A 24,799-nucleotide genomic window follows, 5' to 3' on the forward strand; every position below is an offset into this window, starting at 1 on the left:
TACAGAGAGCAGGAGCCATTATTTCACACAAATAAGGTTAAAGATTGAAATCTTCCCAATTTAGCCTGGTGGAAAAACTGCAACACCTATGCTGTGCAGTCTAGACTGACCTATGTTAACCTATGCTGCTCAAAAGGGAAAGGTGGGACTCTTAGCACTAAGCACTATTCTCAAGACTATTCAGGTTCTATCAAATTAACTCAAATTACCAAAAAGTACAACCTCAGCCTTACTATTCTGACCTTTAGTCATCGAGCTTAGATGAGTTCAGAAGAAACATTCATAGAATATTTTGGGACCTTTTTAGCTACAAATGGAGAGGAAGAAGGAGATAAAACTGAAGCCAATGATGCAGGATTCCAAATTTGCAGTAAATTCGCCTTCAAGCTCAGGCCAATGGAAATTTTTTATTTTTTATTTAATGCTTTATATTTGAAGATTTTTTTCACCCAAGATCTCAGCAAAATTTAAATGTAATAGTAATATTACTTTGTTTTTCCCCGTATGTAACCTGAAATCCCACTAAACACCCTGTAACACCACTAACCCTTTCCACTACGTACATTCAGATTCTTTTCCTCCTATGAAAAACTGCCATTCCTGTGCACCATTCCCTAAGAAACCTAACAAGTGCTTTTCTAATTCTTGATAGACTAATTGGGACAAAACAATAACGAGTCAATAACTAAAGCTGTTCTAACTTTCATATTGCATTAGCGTTCCACAATGTAATCTCAGCAGCTAAAACCAGTAATTCTTAAACTTGGGACACTCAGATCCCTAGATGTTCTTGAATTCAAAAAGCAGGAGTTAACTGTCCTGTAAGAAAGCTAATGTTGGGGATCCCTGGGTGGCGCAGCTGTTTGGCGCCTGCCTTTGGCCCAGGGCGCGATCCTGGAGACCCAGGATCGAATCCCACGTCAGGCTCCCGGTGCATGGAGCCTGCTTCTCCCTCTGCCTATGTCTCTGCCTCTCTCTCTCTCTCTCTGTATGACTATCATAAATAAAATAAAAAAAAAAAGAAAGCTAATGTTGTGTTTAATGTCCATAGTAATGTGAAATATACATGTGGTGTAATGACCACCTCTTAATAGCAGAGGGCCACCAAGAGATTTTAGTGTTCACACTGGTGTTTCTATTATGCTGGCACTCCGAAGAGTACTACATTTGCCACTGGCTGAGAATAAAAGAAGAGGAAAAAAGGCTACTGTAATCGTCATTAAACCCATCTACTTGCTGGAAACACACCAGATAAAGAATCATGGAAAAAGTTTAATGAGTGTTTCTTATTGCTGAAAACAAACGAGAGCAATAATAACAAAGAACCTAGATTCTGAGTCGGACTTCCTAACTTGCCATATGTTTCTTGAAAATAATCTCTTTATATTTCAAGTTTCTTCTTATGACTTACTATGAAGATGAGATCAGATTTTTGGAAATCATGTAATTTTAGACTAGCAGGGATCACAGGCAAGCCCAGTTATTTATAATTAAGGAAAAGCAAATTAGATTAAAATTTATCGGGAATCATTAAGAAAAAGTTCTAGTGCATATACTAAACTGGCCATAGAACTAAAATTTATCCATAGAAGTAATTAACCTTTTTAAAATGTTAAACATTTAGATGGAAATATTAACAAAATGTTATATATCCAAAGTGATTAAACAATGAATATAGAACATAGCTTTCCTTAATTTCTCAGAGTTGGAATTATACACATCATTTTTTTTTTCCAAAGCCCAAACAATAGGCTCAGACAACATTAAAGGGCAGAAAGTTATATATTTCAAGATTTCTGTTTTGTAATTCTTGTCTTGCTGGAATCAACCTCATTTAACTTTCATGACATAATTTTGTTAAGTGGCTAACAGAAGTACATAAAGTAAAACTATGGACTGTGGATGATAGTTTAGTATCAATATATATTCATCAACTCCAACAAATGTACCATTCTAGTAAGAGATATTGATAATAAGAAGGCGAGGAGATATATGGAAAATCTCTGTATCTTGTATCAGTTTTGCTGTGAACCTAAAACTTCTCTTAAAAAAATAAAATCATTAAATTAAAAAAATTAAAAACAAAGAAGAAAATTGGGTGAGGGGGAAAAAACTACATAGGAGGGGGAATGTGCCAATGAATGGTGGTAACCAACTTGGATGGCATAACAGAGGCAGACTCTATACTTAGCTCCAAGATGTGCAAGATACTAGCTTGACACAGAAAACAAAATCCAATTTTAAAAAACAAAACCAATTCCACTGGAAAAGCACACCTAATCCTAGTACAGAAAACTGAGAAAATTTCTCTTTTGAGTCCTTATCAAGAAATAACACTGCATTCTATAATGTACTAAATATATGTTATAAATTGAATTTAGTTCTACAGATGTGCAATTTGAAACATTAAGGGCTTATTATCTAATTTTTTATGTTCACATTTAAACCCAACACTGAGAATTTGCAAGAATACTCCTTTATCTTAATTTTCTTTCAAATGTGATCCACACATAACTCACAGTTGAGCAATGTCAAATCATAAAAACTTCAAGACAATTCTAGAGCTCCATAATATGTAACCCTTAATAACACACATAAGCTTCCACCTGTATCCATAATCTCAGGTAAAATGATCATAATAAATCCCCTATTTAGTAAATGAAATAAAAAAGTTTCAAAGTACTTTCTCTTAGAACATTGCTCAATAAAGGCTAATGTCTGATACCTAATTAAAATTCATTAAAATACAGGTGAACACATGAACTCCATCATCATGGTGGGTGCAAATCATGTGTTTAAATATACAATAATCTAATGATCTGTCTTGAAAAATTTAAGTTAAGGGCAGCCCGAGTGGCTCTGTGGTTTAGCGCCGCCTTCAGCCCAGGGCCTGATCCTGGGGACCTGGGATGGAGTCCCATGTCGGGCTCCCTGCATGAAGCCTGCTTCTCCCTCTGCCTGTGTCTCTGCCTCTCCCTCTCTCTCTCTTTCATGAATAAATAAATTTAAAAAAAATCAAAAAAAGAGAAAAATTTAAGTTGAAATAAAATTTGCATATTCAGAAGAATAAATAACCCTTCAGGTATTCTCCAGTAATACAAATTCTTATAGCTGATATATAGCATGGGATTTATTAAACTTATATTTTGACTATACACTATGTTTTATTTGTTTTTATTTATGTTTGTTTGTTTTTAAAGATTTTATTTATTTGAGAGAGAACGAGCAAGAAAGAGAGAAAGTGCACAAGCAGGGGGAAGGGGCAAAGGGATAGGGAGAAGTAGATTCACCGCTAAGCAGGGGAGCCTGACGTGGGGCTCAATCCCAGGACCCCAAGATCATGACCTGATCTGAAAGCAGATACTTAACTGGCAGAGCCACCCAGGCGCCCTGCTACTATGTTTTATTTATTTTTTTTTTTTATTTTTTTTTTATTTATTTATTTATTTTTTTTTTTGCTACTATGTTTTAAAAGTCATTTTGACCACGGTAGTAATTTTATGTTTATAAAATATAAACCCATCCATTGAATTAGTCAAGATCTAACAAGGAAATAAAGGGTTTATTTTTAAAAAAGAATTGATTGTTTGAAGAGTGTAGGTATAGAAGCTAAGCACAGTGCAGTTGCCCAGGGCCAATGGCTGCTAACTGTTACCATGTCTAGGCTCCAAGGGACAAGCAGAGGGAAACCGTAATGGAGCCCAGTAAGAGAGAGAGTCCTGCAAATGCTGTGGCCTAGAGCAGAAAAGAGAGCTTCAGTTGAAGAACTAGTTAACTCAAGGTGACCTCTTAGGGTGGAAGCCAAAGACAATAAATACTCCCTTCTTAACACTGCTTCCTCCTCTGTTGGTCACACGAGACACAGTGACACGTTAGAAGCTATACCCACCATATCAGCTCCACAGGTGAGGGCAGAGTTTTGGAAGGAGGAGAGTGGATCCGGGCAGGCAAATAAAAAGAATGCAGCCTGGTCTAGATGTGAACTCTGCCAGCTAAATTACTGATGCAGCTCTTGGCATCGCATGAGTTCCTCTCCTGAGGCACTCACTTTAAAAGCTCTTATTGAACAAGAATGGGGGAGGGAAGTGAGCAAAGCAATAAATCCATTCTCTTTAATAGAAGTTTATTTTTTATTCTTGGGAAACTTACTTTTTTAGCTGATGTCCCAATCCAAATCGCTCTTTTGTAGAAATCTGAAAGACATCAACAGTGGGCACTGCAAAGGAAAATATAATGAGTTAAAATGTTGAGCTGAAACTTAACCATAGCCAGGAAAAAGAATGAAAAGTATTATAAATGATACACTCTAATATGTACATATACATAATTATACATTTATGCTATATAATACATAAGATTATATTTATACACATATTCATACTTAAAAACAGTGTACATACAGTCCTATACATTGCTATTTATGCATAATATATATGGATTTGGAGATCATTCTTGGTCATTGTATATCATACACTAATGTATAATATATGTGTACATAAATATATAGTATGTAAAATAAAGAATTGCCAAAAAATATGTAAGTGTAAATAGCACTGTGTAGGACAGTTTGTACAGGATTCTTCAAGTGAAAGAAAGAAATGTTTAAATAAACATGCACCTTTTTCTTCTTTTGCAATTAAACAATGGATGATGAGGTATAACAGACTTACCTTTCACTGGGTAGCCTGATGTCATGTAGTTTTACCAGATATATGCATTTCTGTAAGCTAATAACTATGATGTTTATGAATTTAATAATCTCTCAAAAAAGGTCACTCATCATTCATTATTCACAGGGTTATTAAAGAATATCCTTCTGAGTGTCCACCGTGCCAGCTACAATAGATAGAATGGCAAATACACACACACACACACACACACACACACACACACACACACACACAAATATTCTTGTTATCATAAAGCCTTGGTCCAGTGGAAAATACAAACAAAAACTAGACAGATACAAAATGCCACATGGTGGTAAAGGTTCTGGAGAAAAATAAAGGGAAAGGGTCTTGGAGTAAAGGGTACATGGGCATAGTAGGTTCCAGCACTAGATAGTATGGCAGGAAGAAAAGTGTCCTATCAGAGGAAACCAGGAGGGCACAGCCGCTGAGGAAAAAAAGTGCTCAGTATTCTACGAACAGTAAGGAGATCCGTGGAGCTACAGAGGAGTGAGCAAATTATCATTTTAGGAGACGAAATCTGAGAAGGACCTTGGGATCTCTATGAAAAACAAGGGTAGAAGTAGGAAAATCACTCAGGAACTTAGTAAAGAAATTGGAAAGAGATACTGTCGTCTGGATCTATGGAGATGGTGAACTGTCTTGCTAATAGGACATTCTCAGACCACACATGCTCCACAATGGAAACCAAATTGGTATCCCCAAATTCCTCACCTCCTGTGTTGGCCATTACTCTGGGACACAAATACTCCACTGATCAAAGAAAATTGGTGTTAGTATCATCAATCGGTTCCTTTTCCAAAAGCATTCTAATCCTTATATACAGACTGAGGAACAGAGTGGACACTGCTCAAATCCTACTTGTCCCAAACCCAGGCTACAGAAATTAAAAAACAAATAAAGAATCCTAACATCTTGAAAATTCGGCAGAATTATTTTTTTAAGAAAAAGATGACAACATTGGAACATGCTGTGCTCTCTCTTTAAAGACTGAAGAAGACACAATCTCTTCTCAGGCAGATGGAAAAAGTGACAGGGGAGATGGAGGCAGAGAAACAAAAGGGATCTGGTTTAAAAAAAATGCAGAAAATTCCAAAATGCACTAGAAAAACTGAAACTGTCACTGGAAAAAAATGTATAAATGCACAGAGAAAGAGATAATAGACACAAATGTTTACCCAGGATATATATATAGTATTCCTACAAATTAATGATGCATGTTTACCCAGAATATACAAATCATTCCTACAAATTAATGATGCAAAGATAAAACTTATTTATACTATGAATGACTAGAAAATAAATGTCAATATTTTACTAAAATAATAAATCTCCTAGGTAAACTTAAGTTACAAACACTGACTCAACTAGTAGTATAAAATCTGGATGACCCAAATTTTAGAATATACCGAAAGAGGTAACAAGATGTTACTTCCAAAACTGTTCCAAGATTCAAGTGAAAGAACATATATTGCTATTAAATTAATGCAATTATTACTATTAGCTGCATTAAATGTATACAGAAAATGTTAATAATCAATGAAACTGGAAGCAGAGTGTACAGCAATTTTTCCGTAAATCTAGAAATGTTTTAGATTAATTTTTATAATTTTTTGGGGGAGGGGGAGGAGAGAGAGAATCTCAAGCAGACTCCATACTCAGTGCAGAGCCAAACGTGTGGCTTAATCTCACCACCCTGAGATCATGACCTGAGCTGAAATCAAGAGTTGAATGCTTAACCAACTGAGCCACTCAGTCACTCCAATTCTTATAATTTTTTTAAAGTAATAGCTTTCTGATAAATAATAATCAGTTAGAAAATAAACTGGAATACAAAAATCCTAAACTGAAATACAAAAGTCCCATTAACAAACAAATAGCAAACAAGTACTCATGAATAAATTTAGCTAAAATTACTGACCTAAGGCAGAAAAAAACATAGAACTGTACTGATCAATATAACTAAAAGCAATGAACAAATTTTCCTTTAAAGGAAAAGTGAATATAAAAATGTCTGTTCTTCCTAAATTTATTTAAAAGTTACCTTAAAATAACCACATAACTCCCTACAAGTTTTCATTTTTAGGGACAAGAGAACAAGGAAGAACTTGACAGAATGCACTAGAGAAATATTTTCATATTTTAAAAAAGGTGAAAGTTATTCAATTTTTCCTTGTCTTTCATATAAAGTAGGTTGGGAAGGCAGTCAGTGAGGGCTGTTTAAGATATGTGGAAATGATTCTAACACTGGCCATGTACATGCAGAGGTACCAATGATGAGATGATGTGCACATAAAAACATGTTTAATAATGTTGGTTGGTTGTCACTTTAAACTAAAAGCAGCCTTGCCCTTCAGATCAGAAACTAGACTTATACACCAGCAATTCTGAAAAAAAAAATACATAAGAATTATCATGTCTTTTTATTTAAAGTGTATTTCTTCATGTACAATGAAAATAATCCCTATCTTCTATATTAAAGTGGATAAGGAGGTACATTTCTTTAATTCTTATCATTCCTGTTTACTTATAGATATTTTGTCAGATTAGTCCCGGCCAAATATTACAGCTCAAATAAGTATTAATCATATATTTCAAAAACCTAGCAATGAATGCTTTCAAAAATAATTGTTAACTAGGTCAGTCTAAACCTTGGATTAGTCATAAAACTTGCTTGAAGTAAATGAAGACTGAAGTGTACCAATCGAAAATAAATACGTGGAAGATAATATCAAGGAAAAGGAGGAAAAACCAGCCCAATAAATATACATAACAAAACATAAGCAACACCAAAATAGATGTTTTACAAATGAACAAAATTAAAACACTTCAGACACAAACTAGCAGAAGTCTCCAAAGTATTTTTACCTTTTTGTGGGGGAACTATTATGATTCCATAAACTTACTTACACTTGGTCAAATTTATCTCATTCACAAAATAGTCACTCTTATGTATGGAAAAAAAGAACCATAATCCTCATGTTTCTTTGGGTTATAAACTATTAAATAGGCAAATGAACTAATAGAAATGAAAACAGAAGAACTAAATTATGGGTAAGTTTTAACATCAAAGAAGGTGAACAATAAAATCAAATAAACATGAATTAGAATACAGTTGTTAGAACATTTATAAAACCATGCAAATATAACAAATCTTTAAAGAGACACTGAGAAGGAAAATTTCTGCCTAAAATTCGAAATTATATTTAAAAAATGAGTAACAGTCATAAGATTACATAAAAGCATGCCACATTCTCATCTCACACAGATGGAGTGGAGTAAGTAGAGATGAATTGACCCAATTTTGCCCCTAACCCTGATAATTAAAAAGAAAGTCCAGACATAAGAGCTGCTTTTTCTTTTAACCACTAACAGAATAAAATTGAATGATCACGTATCAAATCTCTAAGGAAAGAAAAAAAATTAGCCATACAGCAGAGTATCTGGGGAAGGAGCAAAAATATATACCTAAAACCTGAAATATTGTGCAGATATTACAAATTATTCCATTCTAGAATATTTAATGACTTAACGACAGTCTCATGACATAATATTATGGTGCATAACTATACAATTCAATGTCAACTTTATGAAAATGAGCCATGTGTGCACAGAAAAGAGAAACACTAAACTATTATAGGTTTCTCACTATAGAGGGATTATGAGTAATTCTTTTTCTTCTCCATTACATTTCTATCCATTTGAAATAATCACAATAAAAATTTAGTTGTCTTTGCCTGGCATTAAGTCATATCATGTTGTTTATGTTAAGAGTTGATTATTTAAGTAGAAATCATTCTACAAAAATAGAAAAGAGGTGACTCAATGGAAACTTTTTCAAAATGAGAGATTTTCCTATGTATTTCATAAACTTGGAAGGTCAGGAATATTTCTTGTGTAAAAACTAATAGTCGATGTAACTTCCTTAATATGCCTATAAAGAAAAACATACTAAAATCAGAGTACAGAGAGCTCTATAGAGCACAAAGAATGTGTGAAGATAGCTATGACTTCAAGAGGTGTTATCTATGTCTACATCTCTTGATTCTGGGTGGGTTTTTCAACCACTTTGAACAATACAATACTATGGAAGATTCACTGGGCCGTTTTCCAGATGGCATCCACAGCCTGTCTCTTGGAACGCTTGCCTTCAGCCCTCAGTCACCATGCTACAAGAAGCCTGAACCACATGAAGAAGCCATGTGTAAAGTCAACACTCAAGTCAAGAGGCTGCAGCTGAGCTCCAAGATGGCATATACATCAACTGTGAGATATCTCAAAGTCCAGCATCATGAGCATCCAGCCTAGTAGCGGCTTTAAAAAACATAAGCTCCACCTACCATCTGACTTCAAAGGCATGGCAAGAACTCCAAGCAAGAACTCAGTTGAGCTCAAAGAATAGTGAGAGATGGTAGGTTGTTTTAAGCCACTAAGTTTTGGGGTGGTTTGTTATTTAGAAGTATATAGCTAGAGCAACATGAGTAGATACAGTTTGTGTGGGGGGGGCTGGGGGATGTATGTGTGCACATGTGCACAAGCATGTACATGTGTATTTGGTAGGGGAAAATATCTTAATCCAGTAAGTCTTGGGAAGATTAAATAAGAGCGTCCTTTGTTGTAAATAGTTATCACTTGAGATATAGTAAAATCATCCTTTAAGATGGTGGAAAACGAAAATATTACGAAGATCTCCATTTTCAAAAATATAACTATGTTATATTTATAGTTAGGCTAAATTCATCAGTAATCAAAGGAGGGAGAAGTAAACATTAAAATTAAATCTCAGAATCAGAGACATAAATAATTAAATCTAAGGGTAACCCAAAAGATACTTGCTGAGCTTCTACTATATGCAAAGTTCTCTTGTAGGTTTTATTCTGCTTGTTTCACATCAACTTGTCAACTTCTGAAATCTATACAATCTAATCCTGTAGGTTTCTGTTTCCCTAAGTTATATTGACAATAAACCATCTTTGTAAGGATGCCAGTATATTTAAATACCATTATCAAGATAGCTGCAATTATGCTCAGAATTACCAAATGAACATTTTGTTTAATGCACAATGCACAATTAATTCATATTCAAAATAACAAACAGAAATAAAACTAACCTGGGCCATTTAAATACTGTGTTAGTGAGCAGTGTAGTCGGACAATTATAGGTTCTGTTCGAATCACTTCCCAAGCCACAGCAATCTCCTCCTGTGCAAATATATTAAAAGATGAGCCATCTTTTAGCATTCTTGACTTTTTTTCCAAAATGAAAAAAATTCTAAATTTATTTTAAAGAAATACATAAATCAATAAGGCTCACAAAAATTACCTCAAGATCTATTGGTTTGGAAAAGAATGTCAAAGCATTCTCAGTTTTTGCCTTCTACATAGGAAAATTAAAGTGAAAATTTAAGAAATAACGAAGTACTATAATAAGAGCCCATAAACTTCAAAATATATTAAAAGAACCAATGTAAAAATACATATATAAAATTTGTTTCTTCAACCATAGCATTTCTAATCAATGTAACAAAATCAGTATGTTACTAATAACATAAAAGAAACAAATATTTAATTTTTTCCAACAATAAAAATAAATGTTTTTGAATGTACCAATCACATTGTGTAAATTGATACTTACATCCAGAAAGCTAACATCAATATGCAGATCAATATCTACATCATCAATGGCTCCATATTCCCTGAAAGCAAAGATTAACACTTATTTTTCCATTTTCCTTAAAAGATAATGTGTGCTAGTTTAAGTCAAAGATTCAATTACTAACTCTTATCCCTGACCTCTACAGAGCTCAGAAGTGACTGGTGACTTGAATTAACTAACCCCATGTAGTGGATTTTCATCTTCTGTGACTTTTTTATCATCTAGACATCTATTTTTATATACATGCATTTGCATACATAAATTCAAGAATTGTTTGCTTCATAGTCTCAAACATCCCCAGTTCTCTGTGGCAAATTCAACCATCTTCTCATATGATCACTTGGTTTTCATTGCGCTCTCTGAAGAGGAAGAGCTGCTTTCAAAGGGCAAGAGAAGGAGTTTCCAACATGAGGAAGGGGTGGGGAAATAATTCACTGTCAAAATGATGTGCCCATGACTTCCCTTCCATGGTAAACATTACTGGTTCTGAACCGGATCCATGTGCTCTGCCACTTAAATGTCATTGTGTTTTGATAGGCAGCTCTAAAAGTCTGTTATATCAAAATTAAAACAAATCACAACAGTATGTGCCACATGAAGACATTCTAAAAACCAACTTTTCTCCAGCCCAGATGGTGTCATAAACCAATATACTTTTTAAAAGTTAATGAAAGAATACAAAAACAACAGTTTTCCCATATTCTCTATTTACACATATCTATATTTTTTATATTTTTATAAAATTATGAACTGACAAATGCTATCCACGGTGAGGGATACAATTATAGAGATAACTGAAATGATAAAAGTTAACTGCCAACATTCATTAAGTCTGAGCCATAAGTTATTTTAAGAATTTTACACACACATAATCATAGTTACTATAGGTACCACTACCACTTTAATTTTTATATGCATTCACTGAAGCCCAGAGTAATAAAGTAACTTACTCATTATCACTCTGTAGCAGTCAAGATTTAAACACACACACACACACACACACACACACACACACACATCCTATTTATTTACGCAGGCGATTAATCGGTTCAACATACAATTAACTACCATTTTGCAGGAAACCAGGTCAAACATTAATGGATGGTCTCATTAGGTTCTCGTCAGAGCCTTATGACAAGGATACTATTACCACCCTCACTCGCAAACGAGGAAACTAAAGTTTAGAGAATTGTAATAGGATGCCAAAGAGTCGATAAGTCAGTAGGGAAGTCAGGCATTGAACTCCTGTTCAATTTCTTGTGTGTAGGACAGTATCTGGCACATAGTCCTCAAAGACAATTTCTGTGTGCTACGTAGTCAAGTAATGCTATATCATACAAAACTGTGGCAATTGCAAAGGATTCAGAAAGCCACCTTTGATGATTAAATTGTTTTATGTAATTTGATGAAGGAATGAAGGGGTTTTTGGAGTTTTAATGTCTATGAAACACAAAAAGCAGCATGTTAGAATAGAGAACTCAGCCTTTGTGTTTTTTTCCACAGTCCCCTTAAAATATATATATAAACAGGGCTCCCTGCTCAGGAGGAAGTCTGCTTGTCCCTCTCCCTCTGCCCCTCCCCCCTCTAATGCACTCTTCCTCTCTCTCTTGAATAGATAAAAATCTTTTAAAAATTTTTTAAAAATTTAAAGGAGCACCTGTGTGGCTCAGGTGGTTAAGTGTTTTCCTTTGGCTCAGGTCGTAATGATCCCAGGGTCCTGAGATGGAGCCCTACATCAGGCTCCCTGCTCAGCAGGGAGTCTGCTTCTTCCTCTGCCTCTGCCCCTCCCCCCTGCTTGTGCTCTTTCCTTCTCTCAAATGAATAGATACAAATCTTTTTTAAAAACTTTAAAAAATACATGCATCAAAACACTGACCAATCTTCACTATTTATGAAATCGTACTTTTTATTCTTTGATGGTAATATTCTTAGATTATATGAAGAAGAACAGGAATAAAAATTATCCACAAAGAACTGATTTTTTAAAAACACTGCATGTCTCAAAACATCTGTGTTATTCATAAAGGGTAAGAACACTTATAACCTTATGCAAATTTAGACATGATATGATATGCAAATTTAGATATAAGAATATGCCAATTTATTTACGAAATTATACAGACACTGTGCCAAGAATAAGGACCAGGCAAATAAACCATCTTTTTTATGCCTCCGGTGCAGGGGTCAGCAAGATTTTCCTGTAAAGGTCAAGATAGTATTTTATCCTTTTCAGGCCTTTTCTGGTTTCTGTCACATCTTCCTCTGTTTTTGTTTTTCTTGAATCCCTTTTAAAAAAGCAAACACTATCTGTATCTCAGAGGCTGTTCAAAAATGGTCCCCATGACCCAGTGATCAAAATTGGCTGATCTTGAACATCAGCAAATTTGATCTTGAACATCAGCAAATTATTCATAAATATAAAAGTCAAACATCTTTTGTGTTAGGCAAATTAAAAGAAAGAACCACTAATTGTAATGATGAGGATTGATTACTAATGATGTTCAATAGACATTTAAGTGGGGTGAAAATTGTAACAAATACGTGTAGACTTCTGTGTAGAAGGATGTTGGTGAGTGCAGAAATTGGGGACAGAAATGAATGTTAAATAATAAGGAAATACTTAAGTAAACTATAGTACACTTCTACAATAAATTTTTTTTTTACCCATTACTAAAGAAGTTGATATAAAAATATTTACTATCCCGAGGGATATGTTCCAAAATACACTGTTTGGAGCAAGCAGAGTACCAAAAATGTATGGAAACTGAAATGCTCTTTTTAAATAAAATAGAAATAGAAAAACCAAAAAAGCTTTTTCTAAAGTACTTATTTATTAACTATAGATTGTGGGTAAAACTCTTTTTACAAAAAAATGTTATGTGTTTTCTAAAAACATATCTACTTTTTCTGATTACAAAGGTAATATAAGCTTATTTTATAAAATGTCAGAAACAGAAAAAAACACAAAAAGCAACTTGTATCACTCAGAGAGAATTATCTTTGCTTATATTTCATTCCGTGTGTGTGTGTATATATATATATATGTATATATATAAAGAAAATATGGTATATAAAATTTTTGTCCTGCTCTTTCACTTCTTCTAAAATGAGTATTTTTCTATATTACTAAATATTCTTCAAAATCATAGATTTAAATGGTTTTACTTGTATAAATATAATCAATATTTAATAATATAACAATTATACAATTATTAGGTTGCTGTTGATTCTTTTTACACTGTAAATATTGATAAAAAGGTCTCTGGATAAAAAAATCTATGTGCATCTGTCTTCTCATAGAATAATTTCTACTAGAATTACTGCATGAAATAAATAATATAATTATATTCGGGAGTCTTAATATATGTTATTCAATTACCATTTTAAAAGGTTATGACCATTTCTTATCATACCAGCCAGGTTATCACAGTGACCACTTCCCATATCCCCATCATTACCCAGCACTCGTTTCCACCTGGTCATTGCCAGTTTCACAAGGGAGAATAATTTTTGTTTGGATTTAGTTAAAATGGCAAGACTTTGGTGCAATCAGAGGCAGAGAGAAGGAAATCAGAGACAACAAAAATCAGTAAGAACCTTACCCACAGCTGTTTTGTTCAGAGTTTCTCAGATTACTTCAACAGAATTTATCATAAAGTTACAATCAGAAAGTGACATGTATTCTTTTAAAACTTTTAACATGTGAATTTTAAGGTATTCTTTATAATTTCTTCAACACTTTTGTGTCAAATTTCTAATACTATCAATTTATTTCAACAACAACAACAACAACAACAAGGAAATAAAGATTTACGTGCTCTACCCACCACAGCAGAGCACAAAGAACACAAATACAAAATTTTAAGGAGGGGAGGCATTAAAGGTTTGTAATTAACTGGATTCTGCAGGTGTAGATCTGTAAATAGTTACACTTTTTGTTTTTATGTCACACTTCAAAGAATTCACAACAGCGCTGCGTATATGCAAACCAATTTCCGTTGTGATGCCCTTTTTATATAATGCCAGTAATTTCACATTTCCCACTGCGAGATTACAAAGCGTGATTACAGTTTGTCCAGATGCAGCGACCCAGTCATCAGGATTGCTTCTATATCTGAATAACTTTCAGTTGCCCCGGATCTCATGAATAGCAAATGCAGAATCAAGTCAAAAGCCTGAAATATGAATGCAACTTGAATTGTGAAGCCAGATATCTGATTGTGTCCTGAATGCTGTATTGGGCTTATAATAACTCAAAATAATTTCATGCACTGACTATATTTATTCACTGTGAAAAGACTGCATCAAATTGAACCTGAGTACTTTTTCAAGATAAGGGGAACAACATAGAAATGATCTGATGTAGTTGTTACACCCTGGAACTGACAAAGGACGGCCTGACAAATTTTCTTCCAGACATCTGAGCTACTGTTTGAATCAATATATCTTAAAATTTGGTCATTTGATTTTGGATATTTATGCGTGACCTAGTTCATTTAATAGCATATGTATGAAATGTATTTTTCTATGAACATGTATTTTTGAGGGTACTATGTGTTAGGAGTCTTGGCAATTTTTTTCTCCTATTTTTTAATGGAATTAATCAAGATAACATCCTCATTAATGAGACACAACGTCAATACTCTCAGTATAGTAAATGTTAACCCATCTCTGCTGGTCCTCCTTTCTCTATAAAACTACAGCTTATTTGTTATACTGTTGTGATGTTTTATAACACTACCTGATGAAAATCAGCAATGACTGTACTGGTTATAAAAATATTTTTAGATACCTAGCCTTCTCTTATTAGCTGTCAAGGAAATTACACATACAGACATATACATGAAACTCTACCATAGGTTACAGGGAAATAAAATTATTGCTACTTAGTTATTTCTTGTATTCAGTGACTGGTCAGTTATATTTTGAGAAGAAATCTATTTTGTGAGGAAACAGACACTTTCTATGACACCTGAAACTCAACAGCTTGCCTGTCTATCTCTGCATGCCTACTCAATGTGTGTTTTTTGCTCAGTGTGGGAGAGATGTTAGTGAATGGGCCAAGAATTATGCAAACTCAGTATTCAGAAAGAAATCTTGGTAGATTAAAGCACTGGCAACACTGTATCCAAAGTGCTCTGAAGTTTCTCGAAAAGGCAACAGGACTGAGAAGAATTTAAAAAAGGAGATCCAGATAAAAAAGGAAGCCCATATCAAATGACAGTGTATAAGAGGTACGGTCGCTACAACTTCCCCTCCGTTGAAAAAATCCTGGGTTTTGCTTGAAGAAAGAACAGACACTGGGAACAGGGGTGACTGTCTGGGATCTGACATTCTGAAGCTTTCATCTAGATTATGGGCCAGTGTTTTTGGAGAACTGTCTCCCTTTTGTTTCTTCTATGTGCTTCCTGTCATCACTTTCCCTTGGTTTTGAGTCAGACCATTTTTCTGTAGGCTCTAGAAGCAGGAGTGGGAGAATCAATATGCGGGAAAGGGCACTACAAATATCTAGCTCCAGATTTTTTGATGAATGACATACTTCAATGGATGCTGAGTTATGTTGGACTAACAAAATTCTTCAAATCTCAGTGGTTTAACACATAAAAGGATCTATATCTCACTACCACAACATATTTACTAAGGACTCAAAGAGCGGGAGGGGAGATGCTACTCACTGTGTTCCCTAAGAACCCAGTCTGATGGAGTCCAGCAGCAACAGGAGCTCATGTCCTAGTACTTACACTTACATTTCACTGGCCAAAATTAGCTGTGTCCACTCATGACATTAAAAGGGGCAGGGAAATAAAATGCTGCCATATGCCAGAGGACAGGAGCCAGAAGATCTGGAAGTGGTCCTACTGTCACTACAAACAAAAATACAGAAATCCAGAAAAGTGGTCCATGCGGACTTTTGTGGCTTTTCCCCCTTTCCCTTCCCTCCCTTGTCCTTTCTCTTTCTCTCTCTCCTTCCATTCCTTCCTCTTTCTCACTCACTCTCTCTTTCTCTCTCTCTCAAGGTTTGTGGGCCTGAAAATAGTAGCATAACTTCCTCAACCTTAAAAACTCTTCAGTATGCCCTGTCCTTCAGAACATCAACTCCAAAGAGGCCCTATTATAATTGTCCATCTACAAAAGGTGATCAAAGTACAGAAGAGTCATAATTATGCAATCTTCCAACCTTCATTAAGCATTAGTCACAATAAAAAGACTAGAATATTACTCATACAACTTCAACTTTTAAAACAGAAGATGGTATGATCACAGAGCAAAGGTTATTTCACATAGGCTAGAAGTTTGAAACATCACAAGCAAATTGTCAGAATCATTTCATTCACGACCAAATGAATCTTTTGTGACTTGTAATTCCCCATATCTTCCTAAAACTATGAACCTCATATTGTTTTTGCATGACACTGGTGAAATTTTTTTGTTGTTGTTGTTAAATACATGATTCTGGGAGAAAACTTATAATGAAAAACATAAAATATCCTCAGTTTGCTGCATATCTTGATTCAAGACAAGACATATTCATTCAGACTGACAAACTGATGGTTTATCATGTTTCTCCAGAGACCTAACTCACTTCCAACATAAGAGCCTATGAATTGGAACCGTCATCAATGTTTATAACTATGGTTCAATACAGCCAGGATTCTGCTTTTGAATAATGTGGCCATGTAGAGCTGAAATTACCTACCTCAGTAATAAACTGGTCATTAGTTCCTGTTTCTATATCCTCTTTCAACCTACTTTAAGAGGTTTTATCACAAGTGAGGCACTGCCAGTTATTTTCATCTCTTACAGAGAACTTAGATGTGGTTAACTGACTTTCTCATTTAGACGTCACATAAAAAAAAATGACACCAAATAGCCTATTATGCATATTGAGGTACTTTTGTTCTTCAAACTCCATTAAGTTCTTATAAACCTCAATTAAGCAAAAGAACAGCTAATTAGAACAGTCTGTTTTCAACAGGCTTATAACTTTGCAAGGAAGAAGATCCCAAGACCTTATGCCTAACTACTCCTGTTGCTATGGGCCCAAGCCTCAGTATTTGATACTAAGCATTAAGTTCATTCGTATATTTTCCAAGTAAATCAGGCTAGTCCTGGTGTGATTCATACCTTATACCATGAGGCCTCTGGGAGGTTATTTATTCTAGAGACATCCTCTGTAGCTATAGAAACTCTAGAGCAGGCAAGAACATGGCTTATAAAGATTTAAACTGAATCAAAACTTCTAAGTGAAATAGAGAAGGAGAAAAAAAATCCAAGCCACTTATGACTTTAGATACTTCATTTGAATGAAATTTCAAATATTTATCTAATTTTAAGAATTGGTAAATTATCAATTTTATTAATAATGGAAAATACTGATAGAGATGATCACTGGTATGTAATAAATTCTTGAAGAAACAAAAAAACAGTGTAATTAGAGCTTAGCATGGAAATATGTATTTAAGAAAAATCCTTAACTATAAAAGCAATCAACATGTGCTAAGGTAATCCCCTAAAACAGGTATCTCAAAGGAAAAGAAGATTATATGTTGTACTGTATGATTAATTGCATCCCAGACTTATTTTTTTAGTGGGGGAGGGGATTAAATCACTGTGATCAAAGTTTTAAGCAGTCATGCAAATTTTGACTCAAGTTAAAAACTTAATCATTATTTTGAACCACTTATGGTTTAGTCCCTACTGCCTTCTTCATTTATTCATTCTAATACTTATTGAATATCCGTATTTTCTACCCTGGAGCCACTGCAGAGATCAACTGAGAAATACCTGCAGCTAATTTGCCAAAATCTTGAAAATTGCAAATATTTGCTTTTCCAAGTATAATCCCAATCACTCTCACTCAATTGCAGCCTACCAGAGAATGGGGGAGACAGGACCTGTGTATACAACCCCAATTACTAAGGTGGCAGGTGTGAGTGAGTTTGTTTCTGAAGTTAAAATGAAACAGTTGACAATTATAAACTATAGCTATGTTGTACTTCCCAACTTCTAAGTTGGCTCTCTCAAAATCTGGATACGTCAATGGAAGAGGAAATAACCAGATAATGTAAACATCTTCCATGGATGCCAATGAAAACAATCAAGAGTCCATCAGCCCACATTTCATATGTTTCCTGCGCTATATTATTACCAAAATATAAGCATGATACAAAACCAAAACAATGTAAAGCAAACAACAAACGAAGCACACTGTCCCAGCATTCACAGAATTTAGGGTCTATAGGGTGAGATGTAAACTAATAATGACAAGACATAAGAAGTTGAGAAGTAGGGCAGCCCTGGTGGCTCAGTGGTTTAGCGCTGCCTTCAGCCCAGGGTGTGATCCTGGAGACCCAGGATCGAGTCCAACGTCGGGCTCCCTGCATGGAGCCTGCTTCTCCCTCTGCCTGTGTCTCTGCCTCTCTCTCTGACTCTCATGAATAAATAAATAAAATCTTAAAAAAAAAAGAAAAAGAAGAATGAGGTTTATTTTTTTTTAATTTTTATTTATTTATGATAGTCACACAGAGAGAGAGAGGCAGAGACATAGGCAGAGGGAGAAGCAGGCTCCATGCACCGGGAGCCTGATGTGGGATTCGATCCCAGGTCTTCAGGATCGCGCCCTGGGCCAAAGGCAGGCGCCAAACTGCTGCACCACCCAGGCATCCCAAGAATGAGGTTTAAATGAGGTTAAAGCCAAATATAAGGGGAGTGGGAAGGGCAGAAAACTAATCTGCACTGGAGATTCAACAAAGGCTGAAGGCTAAGGGAGAAGCTGGCCTTTGGACTGTGGCTCGAATGAAAGACAGCAACAGGGTTGAGAATGAAGCACTCCTTGGTAAGAAAACAACTTGTGCAAATGCCCAAAACCAATAGGGAACACGGCACATCTGGAGTATAGGGTCAGGTGGGGTTTGGGTGTAGACGGCTGAGGATAAGGCGGTCAGTCTGAGACAGGGTTCTGGAATTCCCTGGCACCTTGGGAGGCTGCCCTTCAGGCAAAGAAAAAAGGATGTGAAATAATCAGATCTGACTCATGGAGGAAAACTAGATAGTAGCAGGAAAGAGTTTCTTTTTTAAATTAAAGGAAAGACAATGGTTAGGAAGGATAGTGGGGTCTTCTGAATAATTAAAAGTGATAAATAATGGTCTTTAAATTTGTCACCAAATTATGTATGAAGTAACTGCAAGATAAACTACATTATCATTCAAACAAACACTCTGCAAATTTATGTCCTTTTTTTTTTCCTTTCTTTTTTGGGGGTCAGATCATATCACAATGTGATCTGGACACCAATGGTTATGCATTATTTACTTTTATTGTTCACACGATTATGATTAACAGCATGGGCCCAACTGGCCAAGTCTATTACAAGAATTGATTATGATGCTACTTAAGACTGATATTTTATTAAACTAACTCTCCAAATAACAAATTTCTTCAATGCATCAATGTACTCTTACACCACATGTATCAAAAACAAAACAAAAAAATCCATGCTGCCAAAGATATACCATTTTGTAAAAGTAAAAACATGGCACAATGTCTCTCAAAATTTCAAATATAACTAAGCCCAAGAATACTTCTACTTAAATAACTCAAGAGAAAAAAAAATCCCAATGACGTACCAAGTCATTTCAATCTTTATTCATGAGAGGTACTATTTACCTGAGAGAAACTGCATGCGGCCCATATATCTCTCTCACTGCCGACAAATCAGCTTCAAGCTGGGGGTGCTTGTGTAGTTCCCCGTCATAATTCACCTGGTGAAAAGGGATGGTTTAGAAATGACTCAGGGGTGAAGAGAGTCAAAAGAATCAAATGCAAACCATTTCTTGGACAGGCCCCCCCTCATAGGTTTTGCCATGGACATTTTCTCTGTCGTCTTCATTGAAAAATCTAGAGGATACAGCAGTATATTCACTCAAAAATTCGTAAATTTACGAATGTCTCGTATAATTGATTATGTTTGAAAAGTAAAATTAGACCACTTTGATGTGAGGGAAAGGCAAATGTTAAAGGGACTGCAGTAAGGGGCTGGCAGACAATCTGAAAACTTCTAGACTGAATACCTAGACTGAAAAAAAAAAAAACATTCACTTCCCCTCTGCAAATATTAGCTGTGTAAACAAAAATCAAAACTGGAAGGATTATTTTGCCTCATGTTAAAGTGCAACACTGGTTAGACAATCATTAGCATCACCATGGCTAGAAAGGCATTCTTGGAGAGAAGTAGCCCACTTTTATTTGTATGTCCATACCTCTACTGCCTTGCTTATATGTGATTGACTAATTAGTGATTTTTCATTCCAAAGAAGTAAACCGACTTACATTCTTCCACATAATGACAATTTTGGCTTTAAAGCACCACTTTAGGGTTACCTGGCTCACTCAGTTGATTAAGTGTCAAACTTTTTATTTCGACTCAGGTCATGATCTCAGGGTCATGAGATGGGGCCACGTGTTGGGCTCTGTGCTTGAGATCCTCTCTCTCCCTCTTTGCCCCCTCCCACTCTCTCTCTTCTCTCTTTCTAACAACAGCAACCAAAAAAAGCACCACTTTAACCTACCACCTTCCCATTATACTATACAAGTCACAAAACATATTTGATCAAGAAGTTTATAGAAACAGAACAAGATGCCTTATACAGCCATATCCTAAAATCAACTGCACACTTTATAATTCTAACATTGTCATGGAAAAACAGTGAATTCTTTTATATACAGGCACATATGGCTATGCCATTTTCATATATAAAAATTATGATATTTCTTCACCACGATTCTTCAACAAACACTTTACCTCAATGTAAGGAGAAGACAATGAATACAAATATTGAAGATGCTCAGTAGTTACGGACTATGAGTTTTTATAAAGGTTAATCAGGTTCTATTTAAAACTAACTATCCATGCTTTTGTTAGAAGTGTCATCTTTTCAAAACAGTGGCTGACCCCAATATGCTTAAAAAATGTAAAAGTCAAAAACATAATAAAATGCTGTCCTCAAAATCTCTGTAATGAAGTTAGTTCAATGTGAGTGATGACAAAGAATTGCAAAAGCAATCTTAATTTCTGAATATATATTTATATATATAAATAAACAGAAATTGTACAGATTTCCAAGTTAGTATCAGAATTAATATACAGGTCTCTCAATCAAGCACAGGATTCCACTAGGACATACATGGCAGCTATTGCTAACTCTGAGAGTGGATAGCTGGAGGACCTTATGTGCTCACCTGTCCTCCATAATAAAATTCTTCAGAATCATTATCACCTTCAGAATCTTCTTCCACTGTACTATTTTGTCTTGACTCCTTAAAATAATAGAATAAGAAGAAAGTTTTAATGGTCAAACTATCTTGCCTTCTTTTGAAAATAAAGTTGCAAATGGCCATAATAGGTAAGTCATTTTATATAAAATGACTTTTATATAAAAAAACATTTTATATAAGAAACATTTTGGGTGCAGTTACAAGCCAAAAACAAAAGGTAGTAAGAGACAGGCTTGCCAGTGTATTAAGCGCTATGGATATCTTTTATAAAAGTTATATTTCATTGATTTTATCTTGCAAAATTAACCATTTGATATAGGTATAAAACCATGTATAATCAATTACAACTTTGGCTTTGTTCTGATAAAACATCTGACAAGTTCATACTGATTCAATTTTTATTTAAAAGTTCCTCAGCATTTATCCCTGACTATTCTCACTTCCACTGCCAATTCTACACAATGGTATGAAATAAAAGGCACTCCAACTCCAATAATATAAAAATCAAATTATGAAAATAAATATGAATTACATTAGGAAGAGAACTTCTTGCATATAGAAGTTATTTGCTTTTAGATTCCAAAAGGATATTTAATTAAATATGCTTGAACTGTAAGTTTGAGTTTCTAATGAACTGAACCACATCTGTTATGTGTCTAAAGTGCAAACAACAAAAACTCATCTAAAGTAACTAATGATGATATTCCTCTCCCTGGCTCTGTTAAAATAATTAGGAGAAAGGCAAATTCCATTTGACACAGGAATCTATTAATCCAACATTTTGGAAGCATCCCTTAATTTCTAGAACAAATTTCAAGTTCTTACAGAAAAAGAAAAACCTACAAAAGGGGATTTGGATTTTATAAAATGAGAAGTTTTTGGTTTTAGCTGCAGTATTGCTAGATCGGTGGTTCTCGTTGTGGATAAAGAAGAATAGTGATACAACACTAGAAGGGATACAACATATTGTACTGGGTGCATAGTTTTAACAGTAAATAATTGTTAGTCCTGTTGCACTCATTTTGTTTGTTTCACATCTTAGTATTTATTGACTGATTGAAGCAAACTTTTTAAAGGTGAGGAAGGGGTATGAGTTTGTTGTTGTTTTAACATTGGCCAATAATGATAAGACTACATACCCATACTCTTTGCTACCTTCACTAACGAGATCACTTTTTACAAATGAAATGTTAAGGGTCCCATCAAAACTATGGATAACCACATATAGTTGTTAGAACTGTAAGTTACATAAGTGCTCCTCAGTCAACTACATTACTTGACAGACAAACAGAGCATAAATTAAACTTCATATGTACTTGATTTAGGTTTAAACCAGACATTCTATCTATTATTTTAAAGGGAGCTTCCTTCTCAGAGTTAATTCTAGGTCACTACCCTTCCCACATACTAAGTCTCTCAGTCATGAGCTTGTGTTTCATATGTGATCTTAACCTCAATAACAAGATATTAACTACGAATGCAAGGTAAATTTAATATATACCTATGCTGCTTTGAATACATATAAAATATGAAATGTAATTTCCATACCTCTCCATTTTCCTTCTGTAATTTGGATTTTATGGATAAGCAACAGTTAATGTCATTTGTCTTCCTTAATTCTGAAAGAAAGTTACAAAACATCATTTCACTTTCAGTATCCTATTTACCAAACATTCATAAGTTTCAGTATAAAAACACCCCTCAGGTGATTCTCCTTTTGCAAGAAAATTAAGGAATATTTTGAAATTATATTATGTTGGGAAGTTATGTGTTATACAAGTCTTTCACTGCCTATAAAAATATGGTCAAACTAAAGTGCCACTTATACAGACTCCTTCAGCTCTCACTATATATTTCATGGGATCTACACTGCCCCAAGTAAACTTTTTATTTTTATTTTTTTTAATTCAATTAATTAATATATAATATATTATTTGTTTCCATGGTAGCGGTCAGTGATTCATCAGTCTTATGTAATACCCAATGCTCATTACTTCCCATGCCCTCCTTAATGTCCCATTATCCAGTTACCTCATCCCCCCCAACCACCCTCTATCGATCCTCAGTTTGTTTCCTATGATTAAGAGAGCCTCTTACAGTTTGTCTCCTCTGAGTAAACTTTTTAAATATTCAGTTTGTCTAGAAGTGCCATTATGTATGGGATATTTTCATAAGAGCAAATATCAACATAATGCATTTAAACAGGACTTTTTTTAAAGTACTGTAAATTTCTGTGTTTAAAAAACTGTATAAAAGCAAACAGAAATTAAATAGAAAATTTATATGGGGAACCAGATTTATAGATTCCAAAGATAAATATCTGTTACATGAGCTAAAAGAAACAAACAAACAAAAGCGTTACCTACAGTCAAGAAAATATTAACCCAGAATTTTAAAAAATAGTGTATTCATATTACCTGTTGCTATTCGATGAAAAATTATTGGAATTGGCTCTGTGGTAACTAATACATCTTCATCATTTTCTGAACTTGACACATATGTATTATCTGCAAAGAAATATTGACAATTAAAGGCACAGTAATCAGAGTAGTAGCATGTGCTTCACGAGTGGTAGAAGTGATGTGGATATAACTTCATTTTTTGATAAAGGGTATATTTTTTCAAGTTACTGTGTCTTTAAATCTCAGAAAAAATTATGTATACTTCAGATTTATGTGTGACTTAATTTTAAATGGCCTCTTTAAAGATGCTTAGACACTTTGGATAGAAATTATTACCCAAATATATCTCTAAGATCCCATGTGACAACAGATCATTTGGATGCAACTGGTTGCCTCAACTCACTGAACAGGTCCTTCCCATTATCAGTATCTGCTAATAGAAGCAGGTTAGTGATTGGAAGAAGAAAGCTAAACAAGAACCTTTGCTGCAACAAATTCAATATCAAGTCATTAAAAATTTTGAACTAAAGCTTTTGTTGAAAGTCATGCCTCCATATTACTTTAAGATACATTTTTAAATTGATAAAGTCTCACAACTCTTCTTCCATGAATTTCATTAAATAGTACTATACAAGTTGAATTCATAGAATATTTATTCCACAGCTTACTTAATATTTTTATTAATTATTTGTTTTCATTGAAAAGCATATTTTATAAATTTAGGACTTTTCCCTAATAAATACAGACCTTCATGTATATGGTAATACAACACAAAGCC

At 34.5% G+C, this 24,799-nt stretch overlaps 1 protein-coding gene across 6 annotated transcripts in view; it reads right to left on the reverse strand.

Moving 5' to 3' along the window:
• Positions 1-24,799, reverse strand: part of PARP8 (poly(ADP-ribose) polymerase family member 8) — a 172,775-nt gene that overhangs the window by 50,714 nt on the left and 97,262 nt on the right. For all 6 annotated transcript variants that reach the window (XR_012030145.1, XR_012030146.1, XM_072824660.1 and 3 more), the window contains 7 exons: positions 24,037-24,126; positions 23,168-23,238; positions 21,584-21,661; positions 20,012-20,106; positions 10,324-10,384; positions 9,800-9,890; positions 4,150-4,216 (listed from right to left, as the gene is read on the reverse strand). Coding sequence is in view for 4 of the 6 variants with exons in the window: in XM_072824660.1 (XP_072680761.1) it covers positions 4,150-4,216; positions 9,800-9,890; positions 10,324-10,384; positions 20,012-20,106; positions 21,584-21,661; positions 23,168-23,238; positions 24,037-24,126 (553 nt within the window). In the remaining 2 variants the exon portion in view is untranslated. The remainder of the gene's footprint in view (positions 1-4,149; positions 4,217-9,799; positions 9,891-10,323; positions 10,385-20,011; positions 20,107-21,583; positions 21,662-23,167; positions 23,239-24,036; positions 24,127-24,799) is intronic.

This window comes from Canis lupus, chromosome 4 (genome assembly GCF_048164855.1).
Source record: "Canis lupus baileyi chromosome 4, mCanLup2.hap1, whole genome shotgun sequence".
Lineage (NCBI taxonomy): Eukaryota > Metazoa > Chordata > Mammalia > Carnivora > Canidae > Canis > Canis lupus.